Source organism: Pseudopipra pipra, chromosome 3 (genome assembly GCF_036250125.1).
Source record: "Pseudopipra pipra isolate bDixPip1 chromosome 3, bDixPip1.hap1, whole genome shotgun sequence".
NCBI classification, from domain to species: domain Eukaryota; kingdom Metazoa; phylum Chordata; class Aves; order Passeriformes; family Pipridae; genus Pseudopipra; species Pseudopipra pipra.
The window spans coordinates 16,199,858-16,215,854 of record NC_087551.1 but is presented as its reverse complement, the minus strand read 5'-3'; the positions used below and the strand labels follow the sequence as shown (position 1 = coordinate 16,215,854).

At 42.8% G+C, this 15,997-nt stretch overlaps 1 protein-coding gene across 6 annotated transcripts; it reads right to left on the bottom strand.

Annotated features, from left to right (window-relative positions):
• Positions 1–591: 591 nt before the first annotated feature.
• On the bottom strand, positions 592–13,187 carry YPEL5 (yippee like 5). 6 transcript variants are annotated; one of them, XM_064648013.1, is made up of 6 exons: positions 13,061–13,157; positions 9,804–10,041; positions 9,637–9,701; positions 9,242–9,464; positions 4,362–4,534; positions 592–2,744 (listed from the first exon to the last, which is right to left on the bottom strand). In XM_064648013.1, exons 5-6 carry the CDS (start codon positions 4,500–4,502, stop codon positions 2,520–2,522), a joined length of 366 nt encoding a protein of 121 aa, XP_064504083.1. In that variant the 5' UTR covers positions 4,503–4,534; positions 9,242–9,464; positions 9,637–9,701; positions 9,804–10,041; positions 13,061–13,157; the 3' UTR covers positions 592–2,519. The 6 variants fall into 6 exon arrangements, with proteins under 6 accessions (XP_064504083.1, XP_064504085.1, XP_064504086.1 ...); XM_064648015.1 differs by having other exon boundaries at positions 9,308–9,464; XM_064648016.1 differs by having other exon boundaries at positions 9,637–9,696.
• Positions 13,188–15,997: the final 2,810 nt, after the last annotated feature.

Below are 15,997 nucleotides of genomic sequence, written 5' to 3'. Positions count from 1 at the left end.
ACTATGTGAAAAGTAATCTTTAACATCTTATATTAATATATCTTTATTTTGGTAAAAGTGTAAGTTAGAACAAGCTCCCCAGGCCCCATTACATCAATAGAATGATTCTCACCTTACTCTTCACCTACACACTTAGAAGTTGATCAGCTGCTAGCAAGCTTCTGCCTAACATTTGAGCATAAAGGAAGAAGGTCACAGAACTCCAGATATACGATTTCCAATTCATCAATTCCCAAGTCATTTCAGAAGCCAAAATTTCAAGTTTCTTGCAGAAAGTGGATTTTCGCTTAGCTCGTTGTCTTTTCAAAGACAGGGAAAGACATTTAGCACCCAGAACTCCATTAAATGAGACATTTCCTGTTTTAATTTTCTCTTTAACAGCAGTAAAATGCTTTCGAGTGTCCAAGTGGCACAAAGCTCTACTTGGCATCTTCCAAAATAAACAGAACACTCTTTTGCCACCTATACAGAGAGAAATGCTCATCAACAGCTTGTCACTGTGCTGCGGAAACTCAACCCAGGGAATGAAAGATGGGTTATGTCATTCGGCAGACAGACTCTATGAAAATAACTCTAAAAGAACAGCAAAGATCAGTTCAGGACAAAACATACTTTATTGTACTGTAATGTCAGAAGTACAAGAAAAGTACTGCAGAGAACCATGCTAATGGCGCTTTTAGGGTCTGTGAAGGACAGGAGTACAAGATAATGGGGTACTACTGTACTCAGTGCAAAAACTGATTCATTTGAGGCACAAGTACACTATTGTTTAAGCAGCTTGATTCAAGCACAGCTCTGGTATGTGATCTACTCTTTTCTTTCTATGTGACAATTCTATAATAAAGCTACTTTTACATGAAAGAGGCAGTAGATTCAAGTCAGGGGTGTCCAAATTGCCACTTGGCAACTAAAAAATTAAGAAAAATACTCTGCATAGTCACCCTCCCCATTTTAGTTTCAGATATGGAGCAGTGGCTAGGGAAGAAAAGTTATTCTGAAATGTCAGAGCCCAGACCTGTTTGCTTGGGTGGGGTTTGCCCCCCTCCTTTTTCTATGTCTGTGGGTAACTTATTTCATGTTGACCACAACATATCCAATAAGAAAAAAAACACAACTAACTTGTATCTTGAATAAGAAATCATACATATCTAACATTCAAATAAATTTCAGCCCTTGAGATCTTAACTTATGGCTTAAGACACAAAGAAAGTGTTTGGGCACCCTTGAGTTAAGTTACTGAAGAGCATTTTTGCTAAAAAGGCAAGCAAGATCACTGTTTTAAACAGAGCTGACCTCTACAAGAACAAAGCAGGAATCCAAGTCACTAGTTACTACCAGGCTGACACTTACTGCTGCCCAGAAAGATAAAAATGTAACAACACAACGAAAAGGTTCAACAAAGTTGAAAGATAAAGGTTTCAACACCAGAAGCAGCATTTGAAAACAAGCTGTTTAAGTTAATCTTTTCAAGAGATGCGGATTGCATAACTCTAGGCATGAACAAACGTGCTGGCAATCTTCTCCTTTTACACAGCAGCTGTGTTTAACATAGGAAGTTCTGGGTTTAAAGAAAGCTACTTGAAGAAGAATTAAGATTTGCAATTCCCTGTCTACTTAATAAGATTAGTAGAGAAAACGAAAAAAAAATCACTACTGAAACAGTAGTTTCTCAGTGGATCCCTATCATTACAAACACAGCTGGATTTGTAAGCAACGCAAGACTAAACAGACAGCTATTATTTTATATTATTACTATGCTCATAAGTTACATCAGTTAAAGTTAAAAAAAGCCAAGCAGTTTTGCCCTATTTCAAGAATAGTTTCCAATCAACACCAGTTTACATGGTGAATGGGACTTCACAAATAAACGAGGAATGGAGACATCTTTGGGTCGAGAATGACAAGAAATAATGGGCTCTGTGCTACCAATCAACCTCAACAAGAATATGGCACACGGGCCAGCCCAAGCCGTACCAACACTGAACCTTTAGCACTCAGCACAAATTCGGATCTCTTCACTTTAGCTAGCAAACCAGTTGAAAAGACTGGGTAAAAAACCCCCAAAAAACCTAACTAAAAACTTAAGCCAAAAATTGGAATATACTTTTTAAAAGAAATCTGAAGTTTTAAAATAATTCGATGCTGACATCAGTTTGTGCAAACTAAAAAAAAACCTCATTGAATTTCTCTCTAACAAAAGACAAATCCCCCAAATATTTTCCTTTTAGCCCACTGTATCTGTAGATACAATCTCAAATCTAACAGATGTAAATGAAAGAGAGAAGTTACAGCATCTGCACAACATTCTTTTTACAAACAGCTGCTGGAGGGAAAGTAAAATATAAACGGAATAAAGAAAGGAAGGTTCCATCTGAAATACTCTCACAATCTTTCCCACTCTGTAGTCCATGAATCCGACTCTGATGCTAAGGTGACAGTGTATGTAAGCAGATTTTTTTGTTGATTTTATTATACTTGAGTTTCAATTGAAGAGAACCTGAGAAGAGACTCAGGTCTCTTCAGGAATTGTCAGATGGAACATGCTCCTCAAATCCTTCACTCTCTCGGACCAATGCTCTTTCCAGGATGACACGGCCCTCCTTGTAGCGCTGGCTGTCTTCAGTGGCAAATTCATAGATCCAACCCAGTTTGCTGTTGCAGTTCTTGCAGCTCACGTCTCGAACCATGTGGCGGCCAGTGAGCATGACCCGATCCTGAACTTCACTGTATTGCAGATTTACCACCTGATACGAACACACAGGAGACAGGGAACAGAAAGGATTAGTCTGCCTAAGGCAAAGCTCCGTAAATGACAATCAACATTTTAAAAGCAGAGAGCCTGTGGCACTGCATGTGAACTGAAAACTGCAGTGATGTAAGTCAACAGCCCTTGAAAATCTCCTTCTTGAGAAAGTAACACTGTGAAGATATGCTTCACAGGGATGTATAACCCTCACTGTTTAACTGAGAGACATGAAATGCTATGACAAGACATACAAAAGGGCAGAGGACTGTTCAAGTTTGCGTGAGAAACTCCTAGCTTGTAAACTAGTTTATATTAATCCAGTTGTAGCATACGTAACCCATTTCTAGCAGCTGATGTGATCACTTATTCCCAGAACTCAGAACCAAATATTAAAAGAGGTACTTCTTTAAAAATCTTGGGGTGCTTTTGAAATAATTATCTAAGCAAAAGCAAGGCTCAGTGGCTGAAAACATAGGCATGAAACAGGCACCTTTTTTTGAATATATCGGCTGTTTAAAAGATTAGGCAGCAACACCACAAACCCAGGCTTTCTTGAAAAGTTGATGTCAGAACTATATCCAAACTGCTCATATGAGATAGGATTCTAAAAGAGGGGACTGCCTTCTCAGCTTTCCACCTGCCTGTGCTTGTTCTCTCTGCTTCGGATGTAAGGCTCTGACTGCAGAAATGCAAAAGTCAAACTTCTGTGATTAAACCCCAATATCTAACACCAGAAAAATTTGAACTCTTGGATGCAGTGCTTACTGGATCCACAGCTCTTTTCTCGCTATGCAGCCTAACGCTTACATGTAAGTGCTACTGACAGGATTCAGCATATCAGAAATCCCAGGGCCAAGCACAGCTAAGCAAAGACATTACTGACACCTCTCTCAACCCTGCCCATGGCTAAATGGCTTTCAAGAAAAAAACAAAACCACAATACACCAATGATTATATGACCAGGAACTTTGCAAGAAAGCAAAGGACAATCACAATTTTTTCAGTGAGTCTGATGGACAAGTCTATATCGAAGGGCTAATAAATAAATATTACAATTTACTCAAAAGTTATGACTTGCATATTTTAATCTGTTGAATTTGATCAATTAAAAATGTATTAAACTAAAACGCACTATTACTGCCTGTAAAAGAGACTGTGGTTCACATTAGTTGTCAGAATACTGTTAGCTTAAATGCATTCTAGAAGTTAAATAGAATAGTTTTTAGACTTTTTTTTTTTAACTAAGTAAAAGTACAAATGCCTTTGAAACTCTCTGATAGACACAAGATACTTTCAGAGTGAATTTGAGGTTCATATTACAAAAGTTTCCAAAGTTAAAACTCTATACATTTTGGCATGATGCCTCCACATACACAATCCTCTTTACAGTCTTTCAATATTGCAGATAAACTAGTTTAGATAGTTTATCATCAACAGTAAATGTCCACCTTGACTTCAAAGACAGTTGAATAGAACAAAATAAAAATTAAAAAAATTAAAACAGTAATTACACAACACTTTAGCCAAGAAGTTTTTGGCTTCTCTGATGACACTGACACCCCACAAACTCATTTTTCAGAAGTAAACAGCAGCTCCTCCTCAGCTTCTTACCAACCTTGTTAAAAAGAAAGGCTCTTCCTGTGGCGCCGGTGAAACGAGTGGAGATGAGTTCGGAACGGTTGGTCAGAATCGTGTCGCAGTTCGCACAGGAGAACAGGCGAGTGCCACCAATATGATCCAGAAAAATTCTTCCCATTTTTAGAACTGATGTAAGTTTACACTCAAGACCTGAAAGCAAAAGGAAAGATCACGTACATGTAAAAAAAGGCACAGCAGGAAAAAAAAAAATAACACCCCCCCAACACCCTACATATGGCAGAATATTCTGCAAACCAATTCAGGTAATGATTGCAGGGGGTTCTTCTTTCACAGGTGAGTTACTAAACTCACAGTCAGCCTTTACCCTCTCTCAATTAAGACAAGTTCTTTCCCAAAGTAACCATAAGATGACCTAGATACAAACTAATTACATTAATGGAGAAAAAAATGAACCATGAATGGAAACCTTTAAAATATAGTTCAGACATTTACAGACCCTCTACTCGACCCTACAGTTCTTCAGAACCTTCTACTTCCTTCAGTATTAAAATTCCATTCCACTATATTCCCAACAACTTGCTCATCTTAGTGAGCACTGGGAAATGTAGCACTGAGAAGCACTGACATTGAGTCACCAATTATAGCTTAATTTTCCCATGTCACCCCCACGCCCTCCCCCCCTTTTAAAAATATATATTTATTTTGTCACTTCCTCTAAGCTTTGCATAATTTATGACACACAATCACACAACACCACCACCCAGAATGCTGGTATAGCAGCCTGTCTGCTGCACTTGACTTGACACTGGTTTCATACGCATACCAACATAGGAAAGGTTTGGATGCTATTTCACATAATAAACAATCCACCCAGCCTTTACACCAGACAGTATCATATACAAATATTTAAAACTGTCTAATCTAAATACAAAATTCTGTGTCATCCAAGATACTTTCAAGGCTTCCTAATTAAAATACCCAAGCAACTCCAATGAGCCAAAAAAAAAAAAAAGAGAGAGCTTAGGAAGTTTAGAGCAGCAGATCTGCAGTACTTGACAATTCAGCCTCTTCACTGCTCGGGAAAATTAAAGTGTCTCACCAACTTTATACCAACTAACATAAACTACTCATAGTTAACTAGTGAGTAGGCACAGCACATATCAGCTGAAAACTTAAATCACGAAGGATGATGTAACATGACAAACGAATTAAATGATGATGTTATTTCCCTTTCAACTGCAGAAGTTTTATGACTAAACACCTATAGTTAAACACGTTAAATGTAACTCCATTTATGCTTCAGATGTGGAATCAGAAAAGTGTATTGTCTCTGCTTTTGTCATGCACAGAAACGCAAAGTAAATCTGACACACTGCATTATTAAAGTTGTGTGGGCTTTACTTTTCAGAACAGCAGATACTGTGCTGTTCATAGAGAAATTAATCAAATTTTGTACTCATCAAGTTGAATATTCTAAGTCAAATGCCTTTAAGAAGTGCAAATACCTAAATTAAACTCATTTCAGGTCTTAAGGGATCAGTTTCTTAAAGCTTCCTCTGACATGCAAAAAGCAAATGGACTAAAACATGCACTTAAACACAAAATTTAACACACTGTTTTTACACATAAAAATCAGAAGTCACTGACATAATGATTTTTTTCCAATTGCTTTATTTCACCACTTTGTTTTCATACGATGTGCAGCAGCAAAAAGGGTTCCTAAATTGAACAGAGTGATTTTAGCACAGGTTCCTTACAAGCATATTTTTCAAGTCACTATTAATCTTCTGTATCCCATCTGAAGGATACATAAAAATTCAAAGCAATGGAATGATTCTTTCCTTTAAGGGTGATATAATACCAATATCTCTTCTTCAAAAGATAAATAAAGCAGGTCTTGAGTCTGACAAAAATATTTCATAGACTCAGCTGAGTGTTAGAGGTGTCACTCCCTGTGACTCGGCTCAAAATACAGAAAGCATTTTCATTAGATTTCTCTAAGCATTATACCTTTCTAATACTCCTTTATCTTTCCTAGCAAGCAAAGGCAAAAGAAAAAATTAAAATGTGAATGGTGACAGAATGAAGGAAAATCAACAGACAATAAGTGTGAATAAACAAGTATCAGTCAAAGTCTCCAGCCAGAAGAAACCACAAATACAAGCAATAAAGGCAATTGTAACAGATATGCCCATAAGGCACTTGGCCTAGCTCCATGTGCCATCCTTACTAATTTTGGATAATGTCGTATTTGTGCTGATTGTGTTGTGGATTAAAAACAATTAACTGATCATAAGTTACTGTAAATGTGGAATCAGCATCCAAAGGCATATTTCTTTCAGGGTAAACACAAAGCTTAGCCTGTCAGTATTTTTAGAAGCTAATGTAAAATAATTCCAAACCCATCCCTCTCATACCAAGAGCAACGCAAACACTAAGCTGGGTGACCAGAACTGATCCATTACACAGACTGCCCTTGCACAGCATGCCATTTTGAAAAATGCATCTAAACACTTAAAATGCAAGTACATCACCTACCTAAAATCATACCTCATGTTACTGCACTTAGAAAAGCAGTAACCCAGAGACACTAAAAATGAAATTTAAATACTTCAGAAGGGAGCACGAGCGTAATTCTTGCAAGCAAGTTAGGAGTCAAAGCGATAAACAAATGTATTACCTCTGGATATGGCACTATGCATGGACTGAAGTGTTGAGTCCTGAAGATACCGAACATTTAAATAAAAGCAAAAATATAATCGAAGATTTAAGGCCGAAAAACCTGCCTAGTAACACAAGGCCTAAAATCTTCAATTATTTATGTTACCCCAAAGAGCTAAAAGTTACCTCACCAAGTATCTAAATGAGAAATAAACTTGCAATAAGACATGGATCCCAACAGAAAGAAAAAGTTAGATGCATTTGATGGTAGCACAAGGCTGTGAGAATTCAGACTGAAGTCACAGCAGAATCTAACAAACCAACTGGTACCAACATTTCTTCAGAATACAGTGCATAAGAAAATGTGTATTCTTGAAAACAATATACATTTTAAAATTTAGAAAATTGCATTCTACCATCAGCATTATAACAGTCAAAACAATGTAGATTTTGCATATTTTTCTTAAGAAACTGTTAAAATACTGTAATCTTACTAGAATGTCTAACTTTTAAAAAATAACCTCTGCACTTAACTACCACCTGGTAGACTTCAGTCAACATATATAGCACTCTACAACTACCTCAGTCCTTAGTTTTGATTGCTACAGGATTTCAATGAATCCATAAGGGTCCAGCTGGAGTGCTGTAAAACTAGTCACCTTAAGTCTTTATGGTACTGCTCACAGTAATAAAAAGGAGGAAAAAATTACAACATGACTGCTAGTCATTTGCAGCCTTCAAATGCCACACTTGATCACGAACTTTCTAAATAAGCTGGAAATTTTGCCTTTTCCTCTCCTACAATATCAAAAAGTTAATTTCGACCTGGAATCATTTCATGCTCTCCCCTCCCATTTCCACCCCCTGCCCCCAGCTAAAAACATGATGTTCACTTATCGGATGAAATCAGAAGATACTTGCTGTGGATAAAGACTCTTCCCTCCTTATGTAAGGATCCTGAATCCTGTAGGGTATACTCACTGTGCACAGGAAAAAAACATAATAGCACAACAGAACAAGGGAAAGCAATTTTCCATTGCTCTCAGGCTCCTGTCCCTTACATACAGAAATAGTGTGTATGAAGTCACCCAAGATAACTGTAATTTTTTTTCCTATAGTTTCACTACCCATGTAAAAGGTGCAGGCGTCTATTTATGTTCACACATACATAAATGATCTGAAAAAGCCACTTATAGGCAGCTTCTATAGGCAGTGGGAGGGCTCTCTTAAATGAAGAGAAGCCAAAGAATTGTGAAACATTAAAGCATTTCTAAAGCTTAAGATCCTCCAAATAGGGGGAGGAAAATGCATTAAGTGCATTTACCCATTCATCCACTCTCTACACTTAAAAACAGGGAAAATAACTTCCATTGAATCAGAGAGCCAGTCAAGTCCTTTATTGCTATTTACAGCCCCAGAAAGTGACCCTACTGTATCATGCCAATTCCATCATGCTACTAGCAGAATTTTCCGAAGCAGTGGACAGGAATCTTGGTTATTCACAAAACCAAATGTGGAAGAAAGAACGGATTTTTTTGGCCTATGATTTCATTTTTAAAATCAGCTAAGCATTCTTCGTTGGGTGTGTATCAGTGATGAAGTTCTAACGATTCTGCCTTCATGCAAATTACCAAACACAAGTCATAATATTAAACACAAATTGTAATAGTAAATTAATGGCTGCAATGTAAAAAAGGAAGACTTACTTTCACTAATGGGATATATATCTATCACTTCTCAAATGTCCACAGTTCCAAGACACGTGTACTTTTGTGAACTGAGAGATGATGACACTGTGTCAATATTCAGCACACAGACCACCACTATCAACCTGCATTCTTGAGAGGACCTTTAGGAGAACAATCAATGATAGCTCACATTACCTATCTAGCCAGGCTTGTTGACAGTGCATTATTTTGACAGAACATTATTCTGACAATACAAACCTCAACACTACTTGTTAATCATACTGTGAATCACATCCTCTCTGCATGCCTCTCCCAGTGAGTGCATGGACAGACAGGAAACACAGGCACTGTGGCTGAGTGCTATAATACGTATTCCTAAAGCAGTAGCTCCCAAACTTCCACCTCTCAATGTTGATTTCAGCAACACTGAGCAACAGCTGTCAAAGAGCTGACATTCAACAGCTTAAATTTGGCTGCTGTCTGCACACAGACCTGAAACCACCTGAAGCACTACTTGGTTGGTATTTGTTCTACCTAATCTACCTACCTTCATAAGCAATGATGAACCAAAAAGTAACATGAAGAATTATTTATTAACATTTTTAAAACTAACAGTCAGTGTTTTCTTGTCCCGGAATGCATCTCTTGAAGCCACAGGACCATCAACACTTGGGAGAGCCAGCAGGCACTTTCTATATACACACTGGAATGTGGATATTTCACAGGAGGAGCCTCAGTGTTGCTTCAGCACCATCTACTGCGTCTCAGATCTACAACAGAGAACAGCTTCTAGTTAAAGGACAAAAAACTATGACAGCCTGTCTTCCACCATTTCACCAACTAAAAACTTTTTCCTTTGTGATCAAATAAGCACTCTCTACCTGATGAAACAGGGTCGTGCATTTCCCTAGGCGCAGTGAAACATTCTCAAGGTGTACTTACTCTGGAATCAGGCTTAAACTTCATCGTCGCATCTCAGGAACTGGGCTTAAGCTTCCTCTTCTCGTCTCAGAGATGGACAAAAGAGGAAAAAGAGTTCTTAGCAGAGCTACACAAGGCCACACATTGAAGTATCATTGGGTAAGCAAAAAATAAAACTTGCTCCCTACCTTCCCAGGTTTCCGCTGCTCACAGGTGGGGGTGCATCTGAAAACACACACGTGGTCAGTCTCTTAGGAGGTCTGAGATTCAACTCTGCCACCAACTTCTGAGGCTGTCAAAGTTAGCAGGGCCTGGCCTCTGCCTACATGCAGAATTGAAACCACCACATGTAGCCAAATTCGAAGAGAGAAAGTGAGCTGGAACAGTATGCTGTGCTCATTAGAACCATCCAACTACTGTAGCAAACTGTAAAAGGAATGTAATACAGTCCAGTGACTGAAGAGGCTTTGGCAAAGCAATGAACAAGCTGCATTGCAGGATGCAAGTGCAAGTTGCAGTAGTGTCATTTTGTATTGCAAGTTGCGGTTGTGTAATTTTCTATCGCAAAGTGGCTTTTTTTCTGGGTAAGGTGAACGCTGTGTTGGGATACTGGCATTTAAATACATTAACATTATATTGGTGCACGCAAACACTAATAGAGGGCAGTTTGTTTCAATTTTACAAAGAGCAGAGCCACACAGATGGGTGCTTGTTTCTCATACAGACCCTGTATCTCAGCATCTCCCACAGAGTAACTTACACCCTCACAAAACTCTTGCTAGATAACATAATAAAGTATTAGTTGACAAATGGCATCAGACTCAGATTAATTTTCTTTCCACTACACCGAGTCCAAATGCAGCAACTATTCCTGTTTCCATGTTTCTTTTCCCCTTTCTTCTTCCCCTTCCCTTCCTGTCTCCCTTTTCCCCTTCCAATTCTTCCACAGTTTTTAAGAAAGCTGTATTTCTTCATTTTGTAATAAATTTATTGTTATACTAATTAGGCAGCTGAGACAACTTCCTAATCCATTCTGCAACTTTCAGAAAGTTAAACTAATTTCAATTTCCTGTTTTCACTGGTCTTAGCACTGGAATGATACAAAATTTCACCCAAAGATATTACTGGTTTCATGAGTCATTAAAAAAAAATCCAATAAACAATCTTTAAAGAAATAGTGTAAAGTCAACTATCATCCAGACTTTCAAACAAACTATGTACAAGTGGCAGAAAAGGTGCTAGTATGCTAAGTGCACCTCAATAAGAAATTTTTATATTAACAGAAAAAACTCCTAAACATAGGTAAAGCCTCCAAAACTAGAAAGAGCCTTGCTAACAAACATCCACAATGCACAGGCATTTCACCTACCCATTTAACAAGGCATTTTTAAGTTAAATCTTGCTTAGGGAATTAGTATTTCAGCAAGAGCTGGGCAACTCAAGATTTCAACACAGGTCAAATGACAAACACGAACCAATGACTTAAGTTTGACAACACCACTTCAAGCTCGTGATGATTACCAGCAGAGAGAATGTTAAATACACATACATAAATACGTGTACACGTGTACAATTCTCAGTCTGAGACAAGTAACAAATCAGGCCTGTTCTTGTCATATTCTCTACTGGGCTTCGAGGTACAGTTTCTGTAGTCCTCACACACTTCGCAGCCCCACCTGAAACTCACTCATCATCATTATTAAAATCTACATATAAACAACAAGGTCTGCACCTCTAAGTCAAACGCTTCCACAACTACGGAAGTGAAAGTAACAGATGACAGAAGCCCCCGAATAGTATTTTTACAGACTAACATTAGAAAAAGAGAGCAGCACTTAAAAATAGACAGTTTTGTTTGTCACAAACATGACTTGAACTCAGCTATCCAGAATGACTCTGTACATAAAACCATTATATATATATAGCAGCTATATATAGTCACGTGAGGGAATGTTTACAACTACAGAGCAAGTTCCCTTCCTTTCTGCCATCAGTCACAAACATCAGTTATGTTAATGGTTAATCCATTGCCATTATTTGCTAACATCAACAGCTGCTCTGCGACACCTACCACTTTCGGAAGAGCCCTGCCCTGTGTTTCTCTCTCAGAAGACGTGTGTACTTGCTTCGTTGTTCCCTCAACCTAACCCTGACACCAAGTTTATTGTTTAAAGAAACTAAAAGCAAATAATTTATTAAATTCTACGACTGTATCAGTCCAAAGGACGGCCTTTATTCTTAAATAAACACGCTGGATTAATCTAATCTGTATCTGCTTGCACAGTAGAGCTAAGGGCTGTGCACAGAGTAACAAATGAACCAGACAGACAACAGTCTTCGCCTTCGTTTTTGCTTGGACGTAGAACCTTTCTGAGAGGTTTTCCAGGGCGGAAAAGCCCTTGCAAAATATTTCAGCTCCCTGGGAATCCATACTTCCACGGGGAAAAAAACCAACCCAGCGCTGACAGGCGAAGCCGCCTCACTGCTAGGCGAGTCGCGAGCACCTCCATAAAGCAAACCATCACCACCACCGCTGGATTCCTGACAGCTTCCCGCGGGAATCCCCTGTCCGGCGGGGACACGGGGAGCGGCCGAGCCGGCAGCAGCTTCTCACGGGGAGGGGAGCGAGGCGTGAGGCGGCGCCGCCGCCCCCCGTGCGGCCGAGCAGGGCGGTTCAACCCCCGCGTAACCCTCCCCTACCCCCGGCCGGGGCCCGGTGCGGCGCTGTGCGGGGGGGTGTCGGTGCGGATCCCGATCCCGGCCCGGGTCTCGATCCCGGTGCCGGTGCCGCGCACACACAAAGCCGCGCGGGGGCGGTCCCGGGCCCGGCCGTCACGGGGGCGCGCGCAGCCAACCGGGGCCGTCCCGGCCCGTCCCCCCCCGGCAGCGCAGGAGCCCTGACAACAAACAGCAGGAAACAGCTGACGGGGAGGCACCGCCGCCGCCTCCGCCGCGCCGAGGGGCCGTGCCCGGGCCCGCAGCCGCCCTCCCCCCCCGCACCGAGCCGCCCCACCGCCCCCTCTTCCCGCACCGGGCCCGGGCACGGTCCCTCGCCCACCCGCCGGGGGCTCCGCGCAAGAACCGTCCCGAAAAGTTGCCCGGCGCGGGGCCGGGGGAGGAAGTTGTGTCGGCGGCGGCGGGGAGGGGGTGTTCGGTGCCGGCCGCCGCCGAGAAGGCTGGGCGGCGCTGGGAGGCACTGACGGAGGAGGGGACGCGGTGGGGGAAGGCCGGTGCTTTGTGGCGGCGCCGGCGCGCAGCGGGGCCGGCAGGGCCGGCCGCTGCCCCTCTCCGCGCCGCCGGACCGGACCAGAGCGGCTCGCCCGGGGGCTCCGCCGCGGCCCGACAGACACAGCGCCGCGGCGCACAGCGGCGACCGCCACCTCCCTCCCCAGCCGCCCCGGCCTCCCCGGGCGGCGCGGGGCGGGAGCGGCCTCCGCCGGGTTACCTGGCGCCGGAGAGCGGCGGCGGCAGCAGCTCCGTGCCCGGTGTCTCCCCCGCCCTCCACGGCCCCGCCGCTCCGGATCGGCCGCGCGGCTCCGCCCCGCCGTGGCCCCGCCCCGCCGCCTGTCAATCAGCGCTGCCGAGGCCCCGCCCCGTGCCGAGGCCCCGCCCCCGCGCCCGTCAATCAGCGCGGCGGAGGCTCCGCCCCCCCGCCTCGCGCCCCGCCCCGGGTTCGCCGCAGGGCTGCGAGCGGCGGGACGCGGCGGGTCAGGGAGTCACGGAATCGTGGAATCCCAGAATCATAGAATCACCAAGGTTGGAAGAGACCTTTTAAGATCATCCAGTCCAACCGTCCACCCAGCGCCGCCACTGTAAACCCCTGAATCACTAAACCACATCACCCAGAGCCAGATCCAGACACCTCTTGAGCACCTCCAGGGATGGTGACTCCAACCACCCTGGGCAACCTATTCCAGTGCCTGACCACCCTGACAGTGTGGGTTTTTTTCTAATAACTAATCTGAATCTCCCCTGCCTCAGCTTAAAGCCATTTCCTCTGGTCCTCTCACTGCAGGCACGGCAGAAGAGACCGGCCCCCACCTCACTACACCCTCCATTCACGTGGTTGTAGAGAGCGATGAGGTCCCCGTTCAGCCTCCTCCAGACTAAACAAACCCAGCTCCCTCAGCCATTCCTCATAAGACTTGTTTTCTACACCCTTCACAAGCCTTGTTGCCCAGGGATTTGGCCTGCCCTGGCAATGAGCTTCCCCACGCTATGGGGCCCAGGAGGAGTTTGAGGTGGGGATGTCAGCCACATCCCCACCTCAGTGAAGCTGTGACTCATGCTGATTGCAGAGTTTCAGGATATTCAAGTTGAAGTCTTTGCTGGATGCCTCAAACACTGCCCACGGTGGAGATGAAAGATCAGAGAAGAATGAGGGAAAGGGTTTGTGGCCCTTTTTGGTCATTGATTGCTAGAGTTGTCAGTTCCCTGCCAGTTTTAATGGTTCAGTGCTTACACACAGATTGCCTTCTTGACAAACAAAGTGGTCTTGGCCAAAACAAAAGGAAAAAATCCTTTTCAGTTGTTAGTTATGAAAAAGAGGTGCGAAAAGCTGTAGTCTTCCTTCTATGAGGCAAGCCATGCTGTTTTAAGGATTTCTGTTCTAATACCATGTTAAAGAGAGTATTTTTCATGTAGGGCGATTCCTGGGTCTATCCATGTGGTATCACCAGAGGAGCTGCAGTAATGGCAGGAAGGAACAAGCTGGCAGGACTCTTCTGTCATTTCACACAGAGGCAAAGGGGCATTTCTGTGTATGTATAGCACGCAGGACATGCTTATATGCCCAGTTGCTGTTCTTCAGCTGGTGTCTTCTTGCATGGATTCTTTTACTGTTAGAAATAGCCAGGCAGAGGGGTACACAACTGCCTGCATGAGGGTAGGCAGTCAGTGATGGATCAACATCGACAGGTTAACAACTGCTGTTTGCTTTGAGCAGATCTCCAGAAAATCAGAACCCTTCAGTATAGTCAGCTGTGGCCTGATCCTGCATAGAGCTGAGCACTGACATTGCTCTCTGACCTGTCCTCAACCTCTCTTTAGATCATGCAAGGGGAGTGAAAGGCATTGGAGCACTCTCAGACAGCAATCACCACTTAGGTAATGGCATGGGGACAACAGATGTACTAAGGATATTAGAAGAAAGCCATAAAGACCATGCCTGGGGTCCCATTTACCACCAGCAAATGGAGGAAATAACTGGTCTAAGGTGCCCTGTTTGTTAATAGATTGACCTCATCTGCTGCTGTGCCTCAGTGAGTAACTGTGAGCTGTATTCCCACTGGATCTGCTCCGTCTCATCACAGGACCTATATGAAGGTTCACGTCTTATTCATCTCTGCAAAGCTCCTCTAGAGATCACCATAAACAAAGCCAAAATAGAGCAAAAAGAGTCAAAGCAGTGGTTCTTTGGTCAGTGCTGGTGACTGGGTTTCATGTGAGGACTTATGAGTTCACTGCTCAGCTCTGCTGCTGAGGCATCCGTACATCCCAGGGCAAGACAGTTCTTTCTGCCTCATTTTCCCTCTCTAAAATGGGAAGAGCAATGCTCCCCACCTTACTGGGAGGTTGTGTGTATGCTTAAGTACTGTTCTCCAGTCTGGGCATATGGAGGGGATGTATGCCTGAACACTGCAATCGTCATAATAATATTACCATGAAAATAAAGCAAAGCCCAAACCTATGAATAGAATTAAATTCTCAGCAATAAGAAGGGTAGCTGTACCAATCAGAAAGAAACCAAATTGACCATGAGACAAGCAGAGAATGGATTAGCCTGTGCTTGACAGATGGTGCCAGGGACTGATGTTTTTATCTCCCTCACAGAGGAGCTTAGAGGAAGGGAGGCAGGGAAGGGTGAGGTAGGGTATGTTTAATAGAACAAAGCATCAGGCTGTAGCAGCTCTGCTGAGAAACACCAAAAATACCAAAAGCAATTTCCAATTAGCTTGTACGGGGCATGCTACATATCAACTACAGGGTGAAAAACAGGAACAGCAATATTGTACCACATGGCACTTTTAATTTTCAAAGCAGCCTGAAAACATTAATTAATCCTCCTCTGACATTGGGAAATGCAGTGCAGTCAGCAGTTTGTTCCTTTACTTCTCGTGCCAGGTTTTGGGAAGACCCTGGGCCTTTTTCACAGCTGATTCATATCACAATAGCTCAGATTACTCTGGAGGAGCCAGTCCTCTGTGCAGCACTATTGAGCAGAAAAGGCTGTGTTAGATCTGGAACCTAATGAATCAGAGAAAGGGGACATGCCCAACGGCCTTAGTAAGACCCACCTTTAATATTTGTCCCATCTAAATCCATTTGTAACTGCTGTGAGCAACACTATAGCACGCATTTCAGAGAAAATGGTGTGACTGAG

Excerpts from the sequence above, each read along its gene's own strand:
- YPEL5 (XM_064648018.1), bottom strand. The coding sequence starts at position 4,502 with ATGGGAAGAATTTTTCTGGATCATATTGGTGGCACTCGCCTGTTCTCC. Across the intron at positions 2,745-4,361 it reads GAGCCTTTCTTTTTAACAAG|GTGGTAAATCTGCAATACAG; the intron begins GTTGGTAAGAAG and ends TGTTCGTATCAG.